The 16910-nt window shown below is 32.1% G+C and overlaps 1 protein-coding gene across 3 annotated transcripts in view; it reads right to left on the bottom strand.

Moving 5' to 3' along the window:
• Positions 1-16910, bottom strand: part of TOX (thymocyte selection associated high mobility group box) — a 350785-nt gene that overhangs the window by 53327 nt on the left and 280548 nt on the right. For all 3 annotated transcript variants that reach the window (XM_074278738.1, XM_074278739.1, XM_074278740.1), the window contains one exon: positions 4126-4404. In XM_074278738.1, coding sequence (XP_074134839.1) covers positions 4126-4404 — 279 coding nt within the window. The remainder of the gene's footprint in view (positions 1-4125; positions 4405-16910) is intronic.

The following is a 16910-nucleotide window of genomic DNA, read 5'->3' on the forward strand; positions in this document are numbered from 1 at the left end:
CTCTGTACATCAATTTGTACAGTTTCTTTGTATAATGGCAAGGTTCTATGAAAGAATCTAAATGCAAAGATTTTAAAGATCCTTAACTCTGGCAATTGATAAAAGGAAAGGCATTGCCAAATGAACAGGCCTCCAATGCTAGCAACTTTTCAGTTTTCTAAAGCATCAGTTGCGTTATGAGCACTGAATTATGTGATTTAAAAAAATAAGCATCTAGTCCACAGCCTCACTTTTGTTCACTCCAAATACTTTTCTGTAATAATGGATGGAAATATATCCAGTATATGACTTAAGGCTACTAAGGCAGCTCTTGTAACAATCTGAAAGGCGGACTAAATACTATTTTGGAAAGTGATATTTATTTTACTTAAACTATGCCCATTTTACCACAACTATTTCTTTTCTTCTTGAAGAAAGACTTTTTGTACATAATTATGTACTCATATCAATAGAGGTTGGTGGTCCTTTCAAAAGAAATCATTTACTGAAAATGTATAACTTCTCAAGAAGAAGAAAAAAGGTATCATGGGGAAAGGTAAGGCTTACAGCACTGGGGTCTCTCTTTAATGTATTTCATGGCCAAGTTTTAACTAGTGGTTTAAATTACATCCTGAACTAAAGTGGCTACAACTCAGTAATATATATCAATACCAGTTACTTATTAAAGGAAGAATTCTGGCCTGACCAGTAAAATGTCCACATGGTTTTTGGCTGGTGAATTTTAAGTAGGGAGAGAAAGTGAAAAATTTAACCTATAAGTGGGATGGGAACATAAATTGAACTTAGAAACAAGACACAAAAAACTATGCAGGCTTGATTGGACAAAAGGTGATGTCAGTGGAAAAAAAGAATATGCAAATGAATTCTTATTCTAGCAGAGGAGAATGAACAAATATACTACTAAAAGAATAATGCTTTTTTGATTTCAAGATATTTAAATGTGCAGTTTTTAGTTTCAGCAAAAGTAAAGTTGAAGGTTAAAAACCTTAAAGAAATGCATAAATTGGTCTTTAAGGTGGTAATATGATACTTGTTTTTTTTTCTTTGTGAATATTTTATTTATATTTTTTTGTTTGGTTCCATCACTTTTGCTTCCAGCTTAATTCTTGTCTCTTTTCCTTCTATTGTTGGGTTCCCAATAGAATCCTTCCTTATACAAACTATGCAGAGATAAGGAAAACAAATCATGGCTATGTTTGCAAAGGTAAAGGCAATAATTTTCAATGAAGTTATTTTGTAAAAGGATGTACGTTATACATGAAAAATCAGTTCTTTGACATTATTGGGGGGAAAATTGCTTTTTGGTTTCATTGTGGCTCAAGTATACATTTATTGGAGAGATGTCATCAGAATTCCTCACATTGCTTAATAATTTTATTTAAAACTCTGAATCTATAATTTAAGATTTTGGATTGCCATTATCCCCAAACAGCAGATTATCTGGTTTGTGGATTATCCATGAGGAACTATGCTCATTCATTCTAATCTATTTCTTATTTTAGTCTCAAAAAAGGAAGAAATCAGAAATTATGAAAAGATGAAGTTTTATTCCTTATATTTGATTGTATACTTAAGGTTATATTCTAAAGCCATATAATCTAAAATTTCTTATACTTTATATTAATCTCATTTTTATGTCTTTCTCAAAAAAAAAAAAATTGGAGAGATGACAATCAAAGAAATGTGCCTTAAGGGTATCAAAAGGCCAGTCAATCAAAAGAGCATTTAAGTGCACACCCCTAGAAAAGCTAGAAATCTCCACAACGATATTGATCTGCTATAACTAAATGTCATTAAATGTTTTTTTATGAGAACACAATGTCAATTAGAATGATTTTATAATGTAGAAACATTGTGATTGGTTTTGGTAATAGAGTATTGGTGAAGGTATTGAGAAATGAAATTGACTGGGGCAGATTTTATTGGGTATTCTTTGAAGTATGAAATAAACAGAACACCATAATGTTGACTATGCTACTTTTTTGTCTTTGATTTTTCTGGGAGAAGTCTGGATGAAAGTGAAAATGTTATTCTTTCAAAAAAAGAAAGAAAGTAGAATTTTCAAATTATAACATTGTGATTTGACATCAATTTCTGGGAAATTCTAGAATGTTAGGAAATAACTAATAAAAGTTGTAAATATTTGGGAAAAAGAAGCTGTGAACAGAAGGCACTAGCATGACTTAACCAAGAACAGGTCATTTCAGGCAACTTTATTTCCTTTACAGACAGGGTTACAAGAGGAGTAGATTAGAGGAATTATATTCCTATGAATTAAAACAAGTATTTACAAATCCAAGATAGGAATCAGGGAAGCAAAGATAAGAAGGAAATAGTTCTTGTACTTAATGGAATTTGCATTTTACTGAAGGAAACAATCAGTATGCAAGTATGTAAACAACATATATGCAAATATATCCAAAAGGATTGCAGAGGAGCAGAAAAAGCATTAATCACTGGGAGAAAGGGGAGTGGAAGGATGAAGGAAGGGGTAAGTGGAGTTGAAAAGGTGGGATTTCAAGAGGTAGAAGTGAGGTGAAATGGGAGAACAATCCTGACAGAAGTTGACCTGTACAGAGTCAAGAAGCCAGAAAACAGGGGAGCAAATAGATTAGGTGTGAGGGGAAATAATGTGAAATCAGTATGCAAAGATAGTTTGGAGGGAGATTGTGAAGACCTTGAATGAATGAAACAAAAATTTTGCCAAGCACCTGACAAAATTTTTCATATGGCTTTTGATAGAGAGAGCTATGGGTTAGAAGATAGATATATCCAGATTGATTGAATGGCTGAATAAAGCCTGGTCCAATATTAGTTTGTAAGAAGATCCTACTTTGATGTCCTTTGGTTTAATTTAGTCAATGACTAAATGTAAAAATAGTTTGCTTATCAAAGCTTTCCATGACACTATGATAGTGGAGTGAACTCACTGAATGACAAAGTTAAGAAGCCACTTCCCTATGCTATTCTGTCTCTCTGCCCTCAAAAGAAACAAACAAAACATAATCATATTAGGGTTAGAATATTGGGTTCAAAATAACAAGGTGAAATTTATAGTCTTATATGTCAAAAAACCATCAATTTCAAAAGCACAAGATTATCTGAAAAAGATTTGGGGCTTTTAGTGGACTATAAATTAAAGATGAACCAATAGATGAGTCAGTATGGTAATCCAAAAAGTTAAATGTGATTTTAATATCCACAAGGAGGTGAGAATCCTGCTATCTTCTGCCTTCGTCATATTATAGCTTGAATATAATATCAAGTTATGGGAATTCTATGTCAGGAAGGGCCTTGATAATCTGGGATTTACAAAAGAGAGAAATAGGATGCTAAAGGGCCACAAGATCATGCTCTGTGAGAATTGCCAGAAGGAACTGACAATGTTTAGTCCTAAGAAGTGAAAACTTAGTGGCAGGGTGTCATTGTTATGTTCAAGTTTTTAAAGGGTTGTCATGTAGAAGAGGAATTAAACTCATTCTGCCTGCCCCTAGAGAACAGAAAGGGAAGCAATAAGTAGAAGTTGCAGAAGACATTTTTTGGCTTTGTCAGGAAAAGCTTCTGAACAAGAAAAGTTATCTAAAGGTAAAATTAATTGCTTCCTGAGATAGCAGATTCTGGATGGCCCCTTATTAAGTATATTTTGAATGCGATTTCTTATTCAAGTAGGGATTGGATCAGATTATCACTGAAGTCTCTTTTGAATTTGATAACTGGTGATTCCTGCTACAAAATTCAATATTTATATGGCAAACATTCTTATGCTTAACTTAAAAAAAAAAAGCAATATATTACATTTCTGGGTAAGAAAAATGTTTCCTAAAAAGGTAACTCTCTATTATCCCTTCTGCAAATCTTAAAAGATTGTATGTATGGGATTTCTTTTAGTGTTAAAACTCTAAAAAAAAAAAAAAGGGGGGGGAGGGGGATTAACTGGCAACTGCAAATTAGCTCTGGAGAAGCAAATTGTTTAGTCATTTCTGTATGTGCTCTTTCATGCCACTTGGTGTGGCTTCTACTTACACTCACTTTTTCCTATTACAGTTTAGGCAGGAAGACACTAAAGGAAAACTTTGCAAACAAACTATTTTATTCAGTAGCTCCTATGAAATAGTCTCACCGTACCTTAGTGGTATCATCCCCTTCATCTTCATGGACTGAACTGGATGGCGAAGGAGTTGCCGACTTGCTTCCAGGTGGAGATGGTGAATTATGGGGAACATTGTTTCCCGCCATATTCAAACCAAGCTGTGCACTGAGCTGTGATTGGTTAATGGTAGTCAGCTGACCATGCTGCATCATTCCTGGCTGCCTAATATCTGCAGGCTGAACCCTTGGTCTCATGGCTGCCATCTGAGGGTGGGAACTATATTGAGCTCCTTCTGTACTCTGTATATCTTGCATCTACAAAGGAAAATTGGAAAGGAATAATTTTCCACAAACATGTTTCTAGCAAAAATTGTTTTGCTTTTTTGAGAAAGCAAAATGCCCTCCTGATCTATACATTATTCAAACAGTCAAAAATAATCCTGACACTTTAAATCAGCAAAAATATTTTAAGTAACAATCAAAAAAGGCTTTTCATAAGTGAATAGTTACATTCTGCTACTCATAATATGATTAATTAAATTTTATATTCTTTCCGTGCTAATGAAATGTAAGCACATATCACTAATAGTTTTGCATGGTGCATGTTTCAAAATATTGATGCTTACAAGAGCACTTGACAAAGTTAAACAATTATTAGTTATTACAGCAGACATATCAATTCATTAAACTCTATCATTCCTCTCTCATTTCAGATAGGGTTTAGAATACTGAATATAGTATAGCATTTGGTTGAATTCTATACAGAACTGGCTTATGTAATATAATAATATCTAGATTCATAACACTTGTAGCCTCAGATTGACTAATCAATTAATTGACTACTGAAGTGATTGGATTGAATAGTCAGATTTGAAAGTGAAGCTTTAAAGTCACAAGGTCACTATATTAGTCTATTGTGTTATTTGGGTCACTGCTTTTTAGCATTAATGAGACTCACTCTTTTAATTCAAGCAATGAATTCAGACTCTGCAAGGATTAGAATTAAAAGCATTGGAGGATGAAGCTCTTAACTTATCCAGAGGTCAGATGTACAGTATAGGAGGGGGATGGAGGATTTCACTTACTCTATCTCTAGTATTCTCAAACTCCCTGTAAAGGAGAATATTTTGAGGTGCTGATAGAGGCAGTTTGGTTTCTCTTGTTGGTATGGTTTTAAAAGCATATATGGGGAAAGGGAGGATAAAAGGATAGGGAAGAAAAAGGGAGAAAGTGAAAGATAGATATAAAGAGTTTTAACAAAGGTTAAAGTGACCTTTGTCAATTGAAAAATGAAATCAATGCAGTTATGAAATTCTATATGATGAGTATGAATTTGAGTCACCATCTGTCTACAAATGCTGCTATATTATGAAAACATGATAGACAATAATTAATTACATATGAGGATGCATTTTAATTATAACCTTTTAAGTCATAATATTTAGGTTATTTCACTGAACTGCTTAGGTCCATTTTAACCTATATATGTAGAAAATTAGGGCTTGAAATAGCTGTCTACTGCTGTCACTTTACAGTTAAATAAACTCTTGGCCATAATTTTCTGTCAACCTGATTGATGCCATTAAACTTCTCTCATCTAACTTACCATATTAGCCTCTTACCTAGCTTAAATAAGGTGAAACTGAGCCTGTCTATTCTTTACTATGTATTCCTCTCCACTTTTCTCTTTTGTTCTCTTTTTCAATCTTTTTTTTCCCTCCCCTTTCTAGGCTCTATAGAAACTGCTTTCTAAATATGAATTAACTTTCTCCCATAATCCAACCATCTCTTTTCTTTGTTTCAAATTGTAACAAATATATCTATTCTTCTGTAAAGTATTTTCTTCTTACAAATGACTTTTTGTTTCATACACCAGTTATCTTTGTTTAAAAGAAAATGGTTGCATTTTATATGTATATACATGCACATTCAAAATATCTGTATGTATGTGATAGTATGCCTATGAATTGGAAGAGTACCATACATTCAAACAAATATACTGGTGTACATATGGATCAGACTTGTATTTTCATTGGTACAGGAAATTTCTAGGACAGGAATCTCTACCTTCCCATACCAAAGCAAATCAATATTTTCTTTGCATCTTGAATTGCTTATGTTACTGAAAATTTAAATGATCTTGCATTCCTTATTATGAGCATTCTCATAGTTACTAAGATCTCAAGCTCAATTTCACTCTCTACTCTATACACTCAATATATTCATTCTACCACTTAATTTTGCACACACTTTCACAAAATCCCTTGTATATTTCCCTTTCTTTCTATTTACACAGCTATAATCCTATTCTAAGTCCTTATACCTTTACCTTGACTATTTCAATAGCCTTCTACCTGCACCATTTCCTTCACTTCTCTTCCATTCCAATGTACCCCCTATTCAGTGGCCTAAGGGATTTAAAAAAAGTTTAATTCTAATCATGTCACTCCCTTACCCAATAAATTTCAGTGATTCCTTGTTATTTTCAGGAACAAATGTAAAGTTCACTGTGGCATTTAAAGTCTTCATATTGGCTTTTTCTTGATGTTACAATTCTTATACTTTCTTTCTCTTCATGAGCTCTATGTTCTAATTACACTGACTATTTATCATTCCTTGAACATAACTTTCCACTTCATCTTTACCTGGGCTGTCTCCCTTTGTGGGCAGGGATTGTTTTTGCTTTCCTTTGTATCTTTCTGCTTTAGTATAGCACTTGGCATAAAGTTGGAGCTTAGTAAATGTTTGTTGACTAATTGACTAGGGTCATATAGCCAGTATATAAAGCAGGGCTTGAACCCTGCTCTTTATGGCTTTGAGGACAGTTCTCTATTCACTATACTGTCATCCTGATATGTATTTGTATTTATATAAGTAAGTATATATATATACTTGTGATTTCACTACTTTAGGTAAGAAACTTCCTTCTGCTTCTAAACCTAGCCTTAGTTTTAAAGAGTTGCCTAATTCTCCAAGGTACCCAGTACTGGGGTGCTCATTTAAATAATTTAACCAGGAAGTTTGCAAATAATAGAAGAAGTACTGATCTGCATTGGTGGAGGAAGTTTCCACACCAAGAGTAACATCACTGATGAAATTCCAGGTTCAAAGTTATTTATGGTATAGCTATATACAAGCATGTGCAAGAACAAGTATAAATACATATTTCCATATCAGGAAATCCCTAATACCAATAAAGCTATAGAGATGATGCAAAAAAACACATAAGAACTTGTCAACATGTCAGCCCATTAGAATTTGAGCATTTTGCAAGTAGGGATTGCTTTACTCTTTGTAGTGATATCCCTAGCATTACATGTCTATTGATAGAAGTTTAAAGACATTTTTTATGTACTTTTTTCGTCTTCTCTGAGTCAATCATCTCTAGCCTCTTCAACTGTCTTTCCTATGTGAATTTGAAGACATTCTCCAGAAATTCACAAGCTAATCAACATTCTTTTTAAAATGTGATTTCCATAACTAAACAACAAAAATCTCCAGATTTGATCTAACCAACACAGTTTACATTGCGGCTTCCTGATCCTGATACAATGTATTTAATGTAGCCTAAAATTGCATTAATATTTTTAGTCACCATATATACCTATTAATATTTTGCAGTTTAGTGGAATCCACAGAACTTTTTGAAGAATCATTTCTATCCAAATATCTTTTAATTTTCTAAGTATGAAATCATTTTTCAAAAAGCATGCCATCTATGTCTTCATCAAAAACATGGATAAAAATGTGAAAGAATCAAGCCTGGATCACGGAGACTCTTCCTCAGAGGTCTAATTCTTAGTTGAAACAATATTGATTATTTGGGGGGGTGTGGGTGTAGTCATTCAATCAATTAAGTATCTTACTTATCATATGACATTCTAATTTGCATCTCCCCAGCTTGTCTGCAGGAATCAAACAAGAAATTGTCAGGTGTTTTTCTAAGTATAGGTGAACTATTATCTATAGCATTTTTAGATCGATTAGTCCAATCAGTTTGTTTACAGAGAAGATATAAGTTAGATTGGCATTGCCTGTTCTTGGTAAAAATCATACTCATTTTTTGGTGATCATTGTTTCTTTTTTGATATAGTCCCTAAACTTTCCATAATTAATGTTTTCTGTGTTTTTTTCCCCCTAGGAATCCAAGTTTGTTAATCTTTGTTAGTACATTTATGAATCTTATTCTTTTTTGAAAATTAGCATAATATTTTCTCAGCTATAGTCCTGTGCTTCCATTTACCATGATCACAAAGATCACAGATGATAAGAATTTAGGTTTTAATGCATACAACTTTATAATTATAATGCTTTTGCATCTATCATTATCCACATTTGCTTTTATATTCGGTATATGACTTTTAAAAAGTAAAAATAGTCAATGAACACTGAATGAATTCACATTAGTCTTTTTAGATAATTCATCTTTTCCCACTGTCAGAATTGCTTTTCTTTGTGAAAACCATTTGAATCACCTGCTTATGACACATATTTTTATATTTATGTAGAGAAACCGTTGGCTATGGATTTTATGGCTAGCTCCTTTTTTCTTGATTTTTTTCTCCTTTATGATTTTGGGCATTTCTACTGAATTATTCTTTGTACACTGTAGCTACAGCTACTCTCTGTCTTATCTAGCTCAGGGAGAAGTATGTTGGCAATTTTATTCTTTTTCTTCCTTTTCAATTTAGCCTGCTTTTTGATAGATTTTTAAGAATCTTAGCAAATAGATTCTTACTAGCTACTTTATTCCTGACCAGAAGCTCATAATTTTTCTACTTTAAGCTATGATTCAGAAAAACAACTTCCAAACCAAGCTGATAACTTCCAGAATCTGCCCTTTTATAATGAAGTTCTTGCTTTTGATCAGTAATAAAAATATTACTTATGTTCTAAAGGTCTTTAGTTTCTGACTTAAGCCTTCATAATATTTATTACTGTTTTCTATCAGTATCAATTTACCCAAATGAATCATCTAATATAGATAAGGGTCAATTGATTTGACAAATCTTGGGAGGTTCTACTTAGCACATAGTCACAATGTAAGTACTTAATATGAATTATCAGAATTATGTGAATCAAGACTCCATCTTATAAAATTGACTATTTTGAAACCTGAATTTCATTTTTTTCTGTAAACTACACCTGCTTTCTAATCATGACAATTGAGTGACATTCTGTTTCACATCCAGCAAAGTTCAGTTCCTTATCTTCCTATTCTCCAAACTCTAACAAGTAATTCATCTTCCTCCTAACTTAAAAAGTTCCTAAACTTATTTCCAATTAGAAATCAGCTTGTATCCTGGTTTACATCCTATTAATTGTTTTCTTTTAATACCTAAAATCTGTCTCTTGTATTCAGTCTAGTGCTAAGCTGAGGAGGTGTGGTTACAATTTGTTGTGCAATTGGCATGCACTGCTTAATAAATGGAAATATTTAGAAGCTTGAACTATTGTTTCCTCAGTTATTTCATATTTTATCTGTCACAGTTTTTGGCAAAAATAGCTTCAGCTCCCCAGAATGGTGTCTTAACTTTATGGAAGATTTCCCCTAAAATAGGACTATTCTCTTGATTTTAAATTATTTTAAGCTAAGATAAAGTTTATCCTCACATGGCAAGGGACTACCCACCTTGTTGAGAAAGAGAATATTCCCTTTTTAAGGAGACAATTTTCTCCTAAAGATAGATGTATTGTTTTAGAAAACTAGCTAGTTTTAAAGTAGTCCCAGAATTTAAAAAAAAAAAAAAAAAAAAAAAAAAAAGATATGCAGTTTGCTTTTCAAATTTATCTGAAACTTTTTTTTCCTTTTTTTTTTTTTTTTTTTTTTTTAAAGCAGGGAACCACTTACTTAAAAAGTGCAAAACCTATTTAAGAAATTTCACCAAGAAACATCTCGCCTCTTATAGAAAAGCAGGAGGGGAAAGGGAAGGGGTAGGTTAAATAGAAGGGAAAAGAGAAATAGTAGAGGAAAGGTATAAGAAAGGAGGAGTGTCTCTAAACAGGGAGGACTGCTTGAGGCAAGTGCTCATAAGTAAAATATTGGGGAAGAGGGAAAGGGAAAAAAGGAAAGAGAAAAGTATAATTTGGGGTTAATAAGGCATCAGGAAATACAGAATTAGTAGTTTTAACTGTAAATGTGAATGGGATGAACTCTCCCATAAAACATATTCTAGGAGACTAGAATAAAAGCCAGAATACTATAATTTGTTGTTTACAAGAAACATATTTAAAGCAGAATGATACATACAGAGTAAAGGTAAAAGGCTGGAGCACAATCTATTATGCTTCAGGTGAAGTAAAAAAAAAAAAAAAAAAAAGCAGGGTAACCATCTTGACCTCAAATCAAGCAAGAAGCAAAAATTGATCTAATTAAAAGAGATAAGGAAGGAAACTATAGTTAAAGAGTACCCTAGGTAATGAAGCAATATGAATATTAAACTTATATGCACCAAGTGGTATAGCATCTAAATTCCTAAAGGAGAAATTAAGAGAGTTGCAAGAAGAAATAGAAAGCAAAACTATAATCGTGAGAGATCTCAACCTTGCTCTCTCAGAACTAAATAAATCAAACCACAAGATAAATCAGAAAGAAGTTAAAGAGGTAAATAGAGTATTAGAAAAATTAGATGATAAGTATTTGGAGAAAATTGAATGGAGACAGAAAGGAATATACCCTCTTCTTGGGAGTTCATGGAACTTACACAAAAAATTGACCATATATTAGGACATAAAGACCTCAAAATCAAATGCAGAAAGGTAGAAATAGTAAATGTATTTTTTTCAGAACACAATGCAATAAAAATTACATTCCATAAAGGGCCAGGGGAAAATTGACCAAAAAGAAATTCGAAACTAAATAATCTCATCCTAAAAAACGAATGGGTGAAACAGCAAATCATAGACATAATCAATAATTTAATACAAGAAAATGACAATAAGGATACAACATGCCAAAATTTGTGAGATGCAGCCAAAGTAGTAATAAGGGGAAATCTTATATCTCTAAATGCTTACTTGAATAAAATAGAGAAAGAGAAGATCAATGAATTTGACTTGCAACTAAAAAAGCTCAAAAAAGAACAAAACAAAAACTCCCAATCAAATACCAAACTTGAAATTCTAAAAATAATAGGCGAGATCAATAAAATTGAAACTAAAAAAAAAACCCGAAAAAAACCCCAACAAAACTATTGAATTAATAAATAAAACTAAGAGTTGGTTTTATGTAAAAACCAATAAAATAGATAAACTTTTAAATAATTTGATTAGAAAAAGGAAAGAGGAAAATCAAATTGTTAGTCTCAAAAATGAAAAGGGAGAACTATCCAACGAATGAAAAGGAAACCAATGAAGAGCATTTATCAGGAGTAACTTTGCCTAACTTTATGCCAATAAATTTGACAACCTAAGTGAAATGGAGGAACAACTACAAAAATATAGATTGCCCAGATTAACAGAAGAGGAAATAAATTATTTAAACAGTTCCATTTTAGAAAAAGAAATAGAACAAGCTATTAATCAACTCCTTAAGAAAAAATCCCCAGGACCAGATGGATTTACATGTGAATTCTACAAACATTTAAAGAATAATTAACTCCAACACTATGTAAACTATTTGAAAAAAATAGGGAATGAAGGACTTCTACCAAACTCCTTTTATGATACAGACATGGTACTGATACCTAAACCAGCTAGGACAAAAACAGCGAAAAAAAAATTATAGACCAATCTCCATAATGAATATTGATGCACAAATGTTAAACAAAATATTAGCAAAGAGATGACAGATAATCATTCCCAGCATAATACACCATGACCAAGCAGGATTTATACAAGGAATGCAGGGCTGGTTCAATATTAGGAAAACTAGTAGTATAATTGACTATATCAATAACCAAATTAACAAAAACCATATGATTATCTCAATAGATGAAGAAAAAGCATTTGGTAAAATCCAACATCCATTCCTATTATAAGAACACTAGAGAGTATAGGAATAAATGGACTTTTCCATAAATTAGTTGGTAGCATCTATTTAAAAACATCAGCAAGCATCATATGTAATGGGGATAAACTAGAACCATTGCCAATAAGATCAGGGGTGAAACAAGGCTGCCTACTATCACCATTGATATTTAATATTGTCTTAGAAATACCAGCCTTATCAATAAGAGAAGAAAATTAGATTAAAGGAATTAGAGTAAGTAATGCGAAAACCAAATTATCACTTTTTGCAGATGATATGATGGTATACTTAGAGAACCTCAGGGAATCAACTAAAAAGCTAGTAGAAATAATCCACAACTTTAGAAAAGTTGCAGGATACAAAATAAATCCATATAAATCATCAGCATTCTTATACATCACTAACAAAATCCAACAGCAAGAGATACAAAGAGAAATTCCATTTAAAATAACTGTTTATCAGATAAAATAATTGGGAGGCTATCTGCCAAGGGAAAGTTAGGAACAATATAAGCAAAACTACAAAAAACTTTCCACACAAATAAAATCAGATATAAACAATTGGAAAAATATCAAGTGCTCATGGATAGGTTGAGCGAATATGAAAAAATGACAATACCCCCTAAACTAATCTATTTATTTAATGCTATACCAATTAAACTCCCAAGAAACTATTTTCCGACCTAGAAAAAATAACAACAAAATTCATCTGGAAGAACAAAAGGTCAAGAATTTCAAAGGAATTAATGGGGGAAAATAAGCAAATGAAGGTGGCCTAGCTGTACCAGATCTAAAACTATTATAAAGCAGCTATATAATAAAACTATATTATAAATCATTGAAAACATTTGTTACTGACTAAGAAATAGTCTAGTTGATCAGTGGAATAGGTTCGGTTCACAGGACACAATCGTAAATAACTGTAGCAATCTAGAGTTTGACAAACCCAAAGACCCCAGCTTTTGGGATAAGAATTCACTATTTGACAAAAACTGCTGGGAAAATTGGAAACCAGTATGGCAGAAACTAGGCACTGACCCACACCTAATACCATATACCAAGATAAAGTCAAAATGAGTTCATGATCTAGGCATAAAGAATGATATTATAAATAAATTAGAAGAGTATGGATAGTTTACCTCTCAGATCTATGGAGGAGGAAGGAATTTGGGACCAAAAAAGAACTAGAGATCATTATTGATCACAAAATAGGTAATTTTGATTATATTAAGTTAAAAAGTTTTTGTACAAACAAAATTAATGCAGACAAGATTAGAAGGGAAGCAATAAACTGGGAAAGCATTTTTACATTTTATAGATTTTTTACAAAGGATTTGATAAAGGCCTCATTTCTAAAATATTTAGAGAATTGACTCAAATGTATAATAGTTCAAGCCATTCTCCAGTTGATAAATGGTCAGAGGATATGAAAAGACAATTTTCAGATGAAGAAATTGAAATACTTTGTAGCCACATGAAAAAGTGCTCCAAAACTGAGTGGATGTCCATCAATTGGAGAATGATTGAATAAATTGTGGTATATGAATATTATGGAATATTATTGTTCCGTAAGAAATGACCAACAGGATGATTTCAGAAAGGCCTGGAGTGACTTACATGAACTGAAGCTGAGTGAAATGAGCAGGACCAGAAGATCATTATATATTTCAATAACAATACTATATGATGATCAATTCTGATGGAAGTGGCCCTCTTCAACAATGAGATGAATCAAATTAGTTCCAATAGAGCAGTAATGAACTGAACCAGCTATACCCAGCAAAAGAACTCTGGGAGATGACTATGAACCACTACATAGAATTCCCAATCCCTCTATTTTTGTCCACTTGCATTTTTTATTTCTTTCACAGGCTAATTGTACACTATTTCAAAGTCTGATTCTTTTTGTACAGAAAAATAACTGTTTAGAATGTATACATATATTGTATTTAATTTATATTTTAACTTATTTAACATGTATTGGTCAACTTGCCATCTGGGGGAGGGGGGAGGGAGGAGGGGAAAAATTGGAACAAAAGGTTTTGCAATTGTCAATGCTGTAAAATTACCCATGCATATATCTGGTAAATTAAAAACTATAATAAAAAATTTATTTAAAAAAATAAAATAAATAAAAAGTTCTATGCTGATGTTGAAAAAAAAAGAAAGAAAAAAAAAAAAAGAAAAAGTGCTCCAAATCACTATTGATAAAAGACATGCAAATTAAGACAACTCTGAGATACTACTACACACCTGTCAGATTAGCTAAGACAACAGGAAAAGATAATGCGGAATGTTGGAAGGGATGTGGGAAAACTGGGACACTAATACATTGTTGGTGGAGCTGTAAACCGATCCAACCATTCTGGAGAGCGATTTGGAACTGTGTTCAAAAAGTTATCAAACTGTACATACCCTTTGATCCAGCAGTGTTTCTACGGGGATTCTATCCCAAAGAGATCTTAAAGGAGGGAAAAGGACCCATATGTGCAAAAATGTTTATGGCAGCCCTCTTTGTAGTGGTAAGAAATCAGAAACTGAGTGGATGCCCATTAATTGGAGAATGGCTGAATAAATTATACTATATGTATGCTATGGAATACTATTTTTCTGTAAGCAATGATTAGCAGGACAATTTCAGAGAGGCTTGGAGAGACCTACATGAACTGATACTAAGTGAAATGAGCAGAACTAGTTGTTCATTATACAGGATAACAACAAGACTATAAGACTATCAATTCTGATAGACACAGCTCTCTTCAATAATGAGATGATTCAAACTAATTCCACTTGTGCAGTGATGAAGAGAACAATCTATACCCAAAGAGAGAACCATGGAAACAGAGTGTAGGATACCACATAGCCTTCTCACTCTTTCTGTTGTTATTTGCTTGCATTTTGTTTTCTTTCTCAATTTTTTGTTTTCTTCCTTCTTGATCTGATTATTCTTGTGTAACAATTTAACTATGTAAATATGTATTCATATATTGGATCTAACAAGTATTTCAACATATTTTATATGTATTGGACTACCTACCAGCTAGGGGAGGGGTAGGAGAGAGAAGAGGAAAATTTGGAACAAAAGGTTATATAAGGGTCACTGTTAGAAAAATTACCCATACATATGCTTTGTAAATAAAAAAAACTTTAATTAAAAAAAAAAAAAAACAGGGAACTTCTTAAAAAGTGTAAAACTTAATTAAGAAATAGAAAGCATGATTTAAACTAAAGAGTAATCCATGAAGTGATACAGCCTATCCCAATCCAATCTCACCCAAAGGTGGGTCTCCACCCTTGATAGATATTCACAATTATGGAAAGGTGGTGGTGGGTGGTGGTGGCAAGTAACCAGGAACTAGGAAAGTTGTGGACAGACTGAACAAGAACTTTCAAAGTTTTATACATCAGAATTAATTATTTTGGTAAACTAGAAGTAAGGTCACCAAAGAAAAATTATGGACTTAATAATAAATTGTGGTTGTATAAAATTGTATGCTAAATTACAAATGATAAATTTTGTGAAATAAAGATTAGGTATTTAAATAGTCGAAACATGATTAGAGACTCTACCCTGAAAAAAACAGTCTGGGGGTATATTCCTCAACCTTTAAAATTTTGTAAGCTCCAAAATAGAAGAAAGGGAATATAAGGTTCGCCACTTGTAAACTCCTACTTCTAATGCCACTTAGAATATGTCTCTATTTTTTGCCCCAGATTAAAATGTAAAAGCCTCAAGGAAAGAAAGAGTGGGTTAGATAATGAATGTAGAAGGAACTGCTTTGGTTCTTTTGGGTGATTTTAAAAAGAAAATAAATGAAAAGTTTATGTGCTACTCCAAACCTTTGAAAATGAGCTAATATTAATTCTGGGCTCTACATTTTTAAACTGTAGTTGCCTAATATCCCTGGAAAATTGAGATTTTGATTTTGTGATTTTAAGTCTAGATGTGATGTGATTGAGTTTTGTCTTGTAACTAAATTATGATATGATGAAATTTGTTATATTAATTGTGACATCAAATGAGAAAAAAAAGCTAGAAAAATTCAGGGATACCTGTTACATGCTAATCTCAGCAATTTATTTTCTATGTGAATTTAAGAAACTTATCTTTTTTCTTTTTTTCTCAGTTTCCTGATCTGTAAAGAAGATAATAACAGTATTCATTTTCCAGGGATGTTGTGAGCATCAACATCATATATAGTGATTGTAAAATGCTTAAAATATTACCTAGCATATAGTAAACACTATATAGATGTTAACTATTATTATCATTTCTTATAATTGGATATAATTGTTTCATATTTGGGAATTTTATACTAGTTTTTAGTATGTGATTAGTAAAAAATGCAAAGTGATAAAAGTAATAATTTTTATGTAAGATGATTTGGAACTGCATTAGGTGAAATTGACATCATCTGATTAATAACAAGTTTTGTTTTATTTCTTAAATATGATACTGTGTAGAAATGTTGTTAGACAAAAAACTTCTCTTTTTTATCTGGATACTGCTAGATTATGAATTGAGCTGTTAAAACAAAGTGGTAGAAATATTTGGAAACAGTTAAATATTTAATAGAGTATATTTTATTTTAAAATATGTGGTAGTGATGATGATGATAACAATGTACTCTTTGGGGAGTTATACAGATCCTTAGATGTAAGTTCAGGACATTAATATGAATCAGCTATGACAAAAGCAAGTTTGCCCCTCAATTATGGCATATGCCAGGTCAGTCTGTGCCTTGTGAAGATGTCTTGATGACATTGTTGTAATTGTGTCCCTCCTTTTCCTTTCATAGAAAATTTCTATAATTGGATATGGGTGCAATATCAGATCTTAAAATATAATACTA

Source organism: Sminthopsis crassicaudata, chromosome 1 (genome assembly GCF_048593235.1).
Source record: "Sminthopsis crassicaudata isolate SCR6 chromosome 1, ASM4859323v1, whole genome shotgun sequence".
NCBI classification, from domain to species: domain Eukaryota; kingdom Metazoa; phylum Chordata; class Mammalia; order Dasyuromorphia; family Dasyuridae; genus Sminthopsis; species Sminthopsis crassicaudata.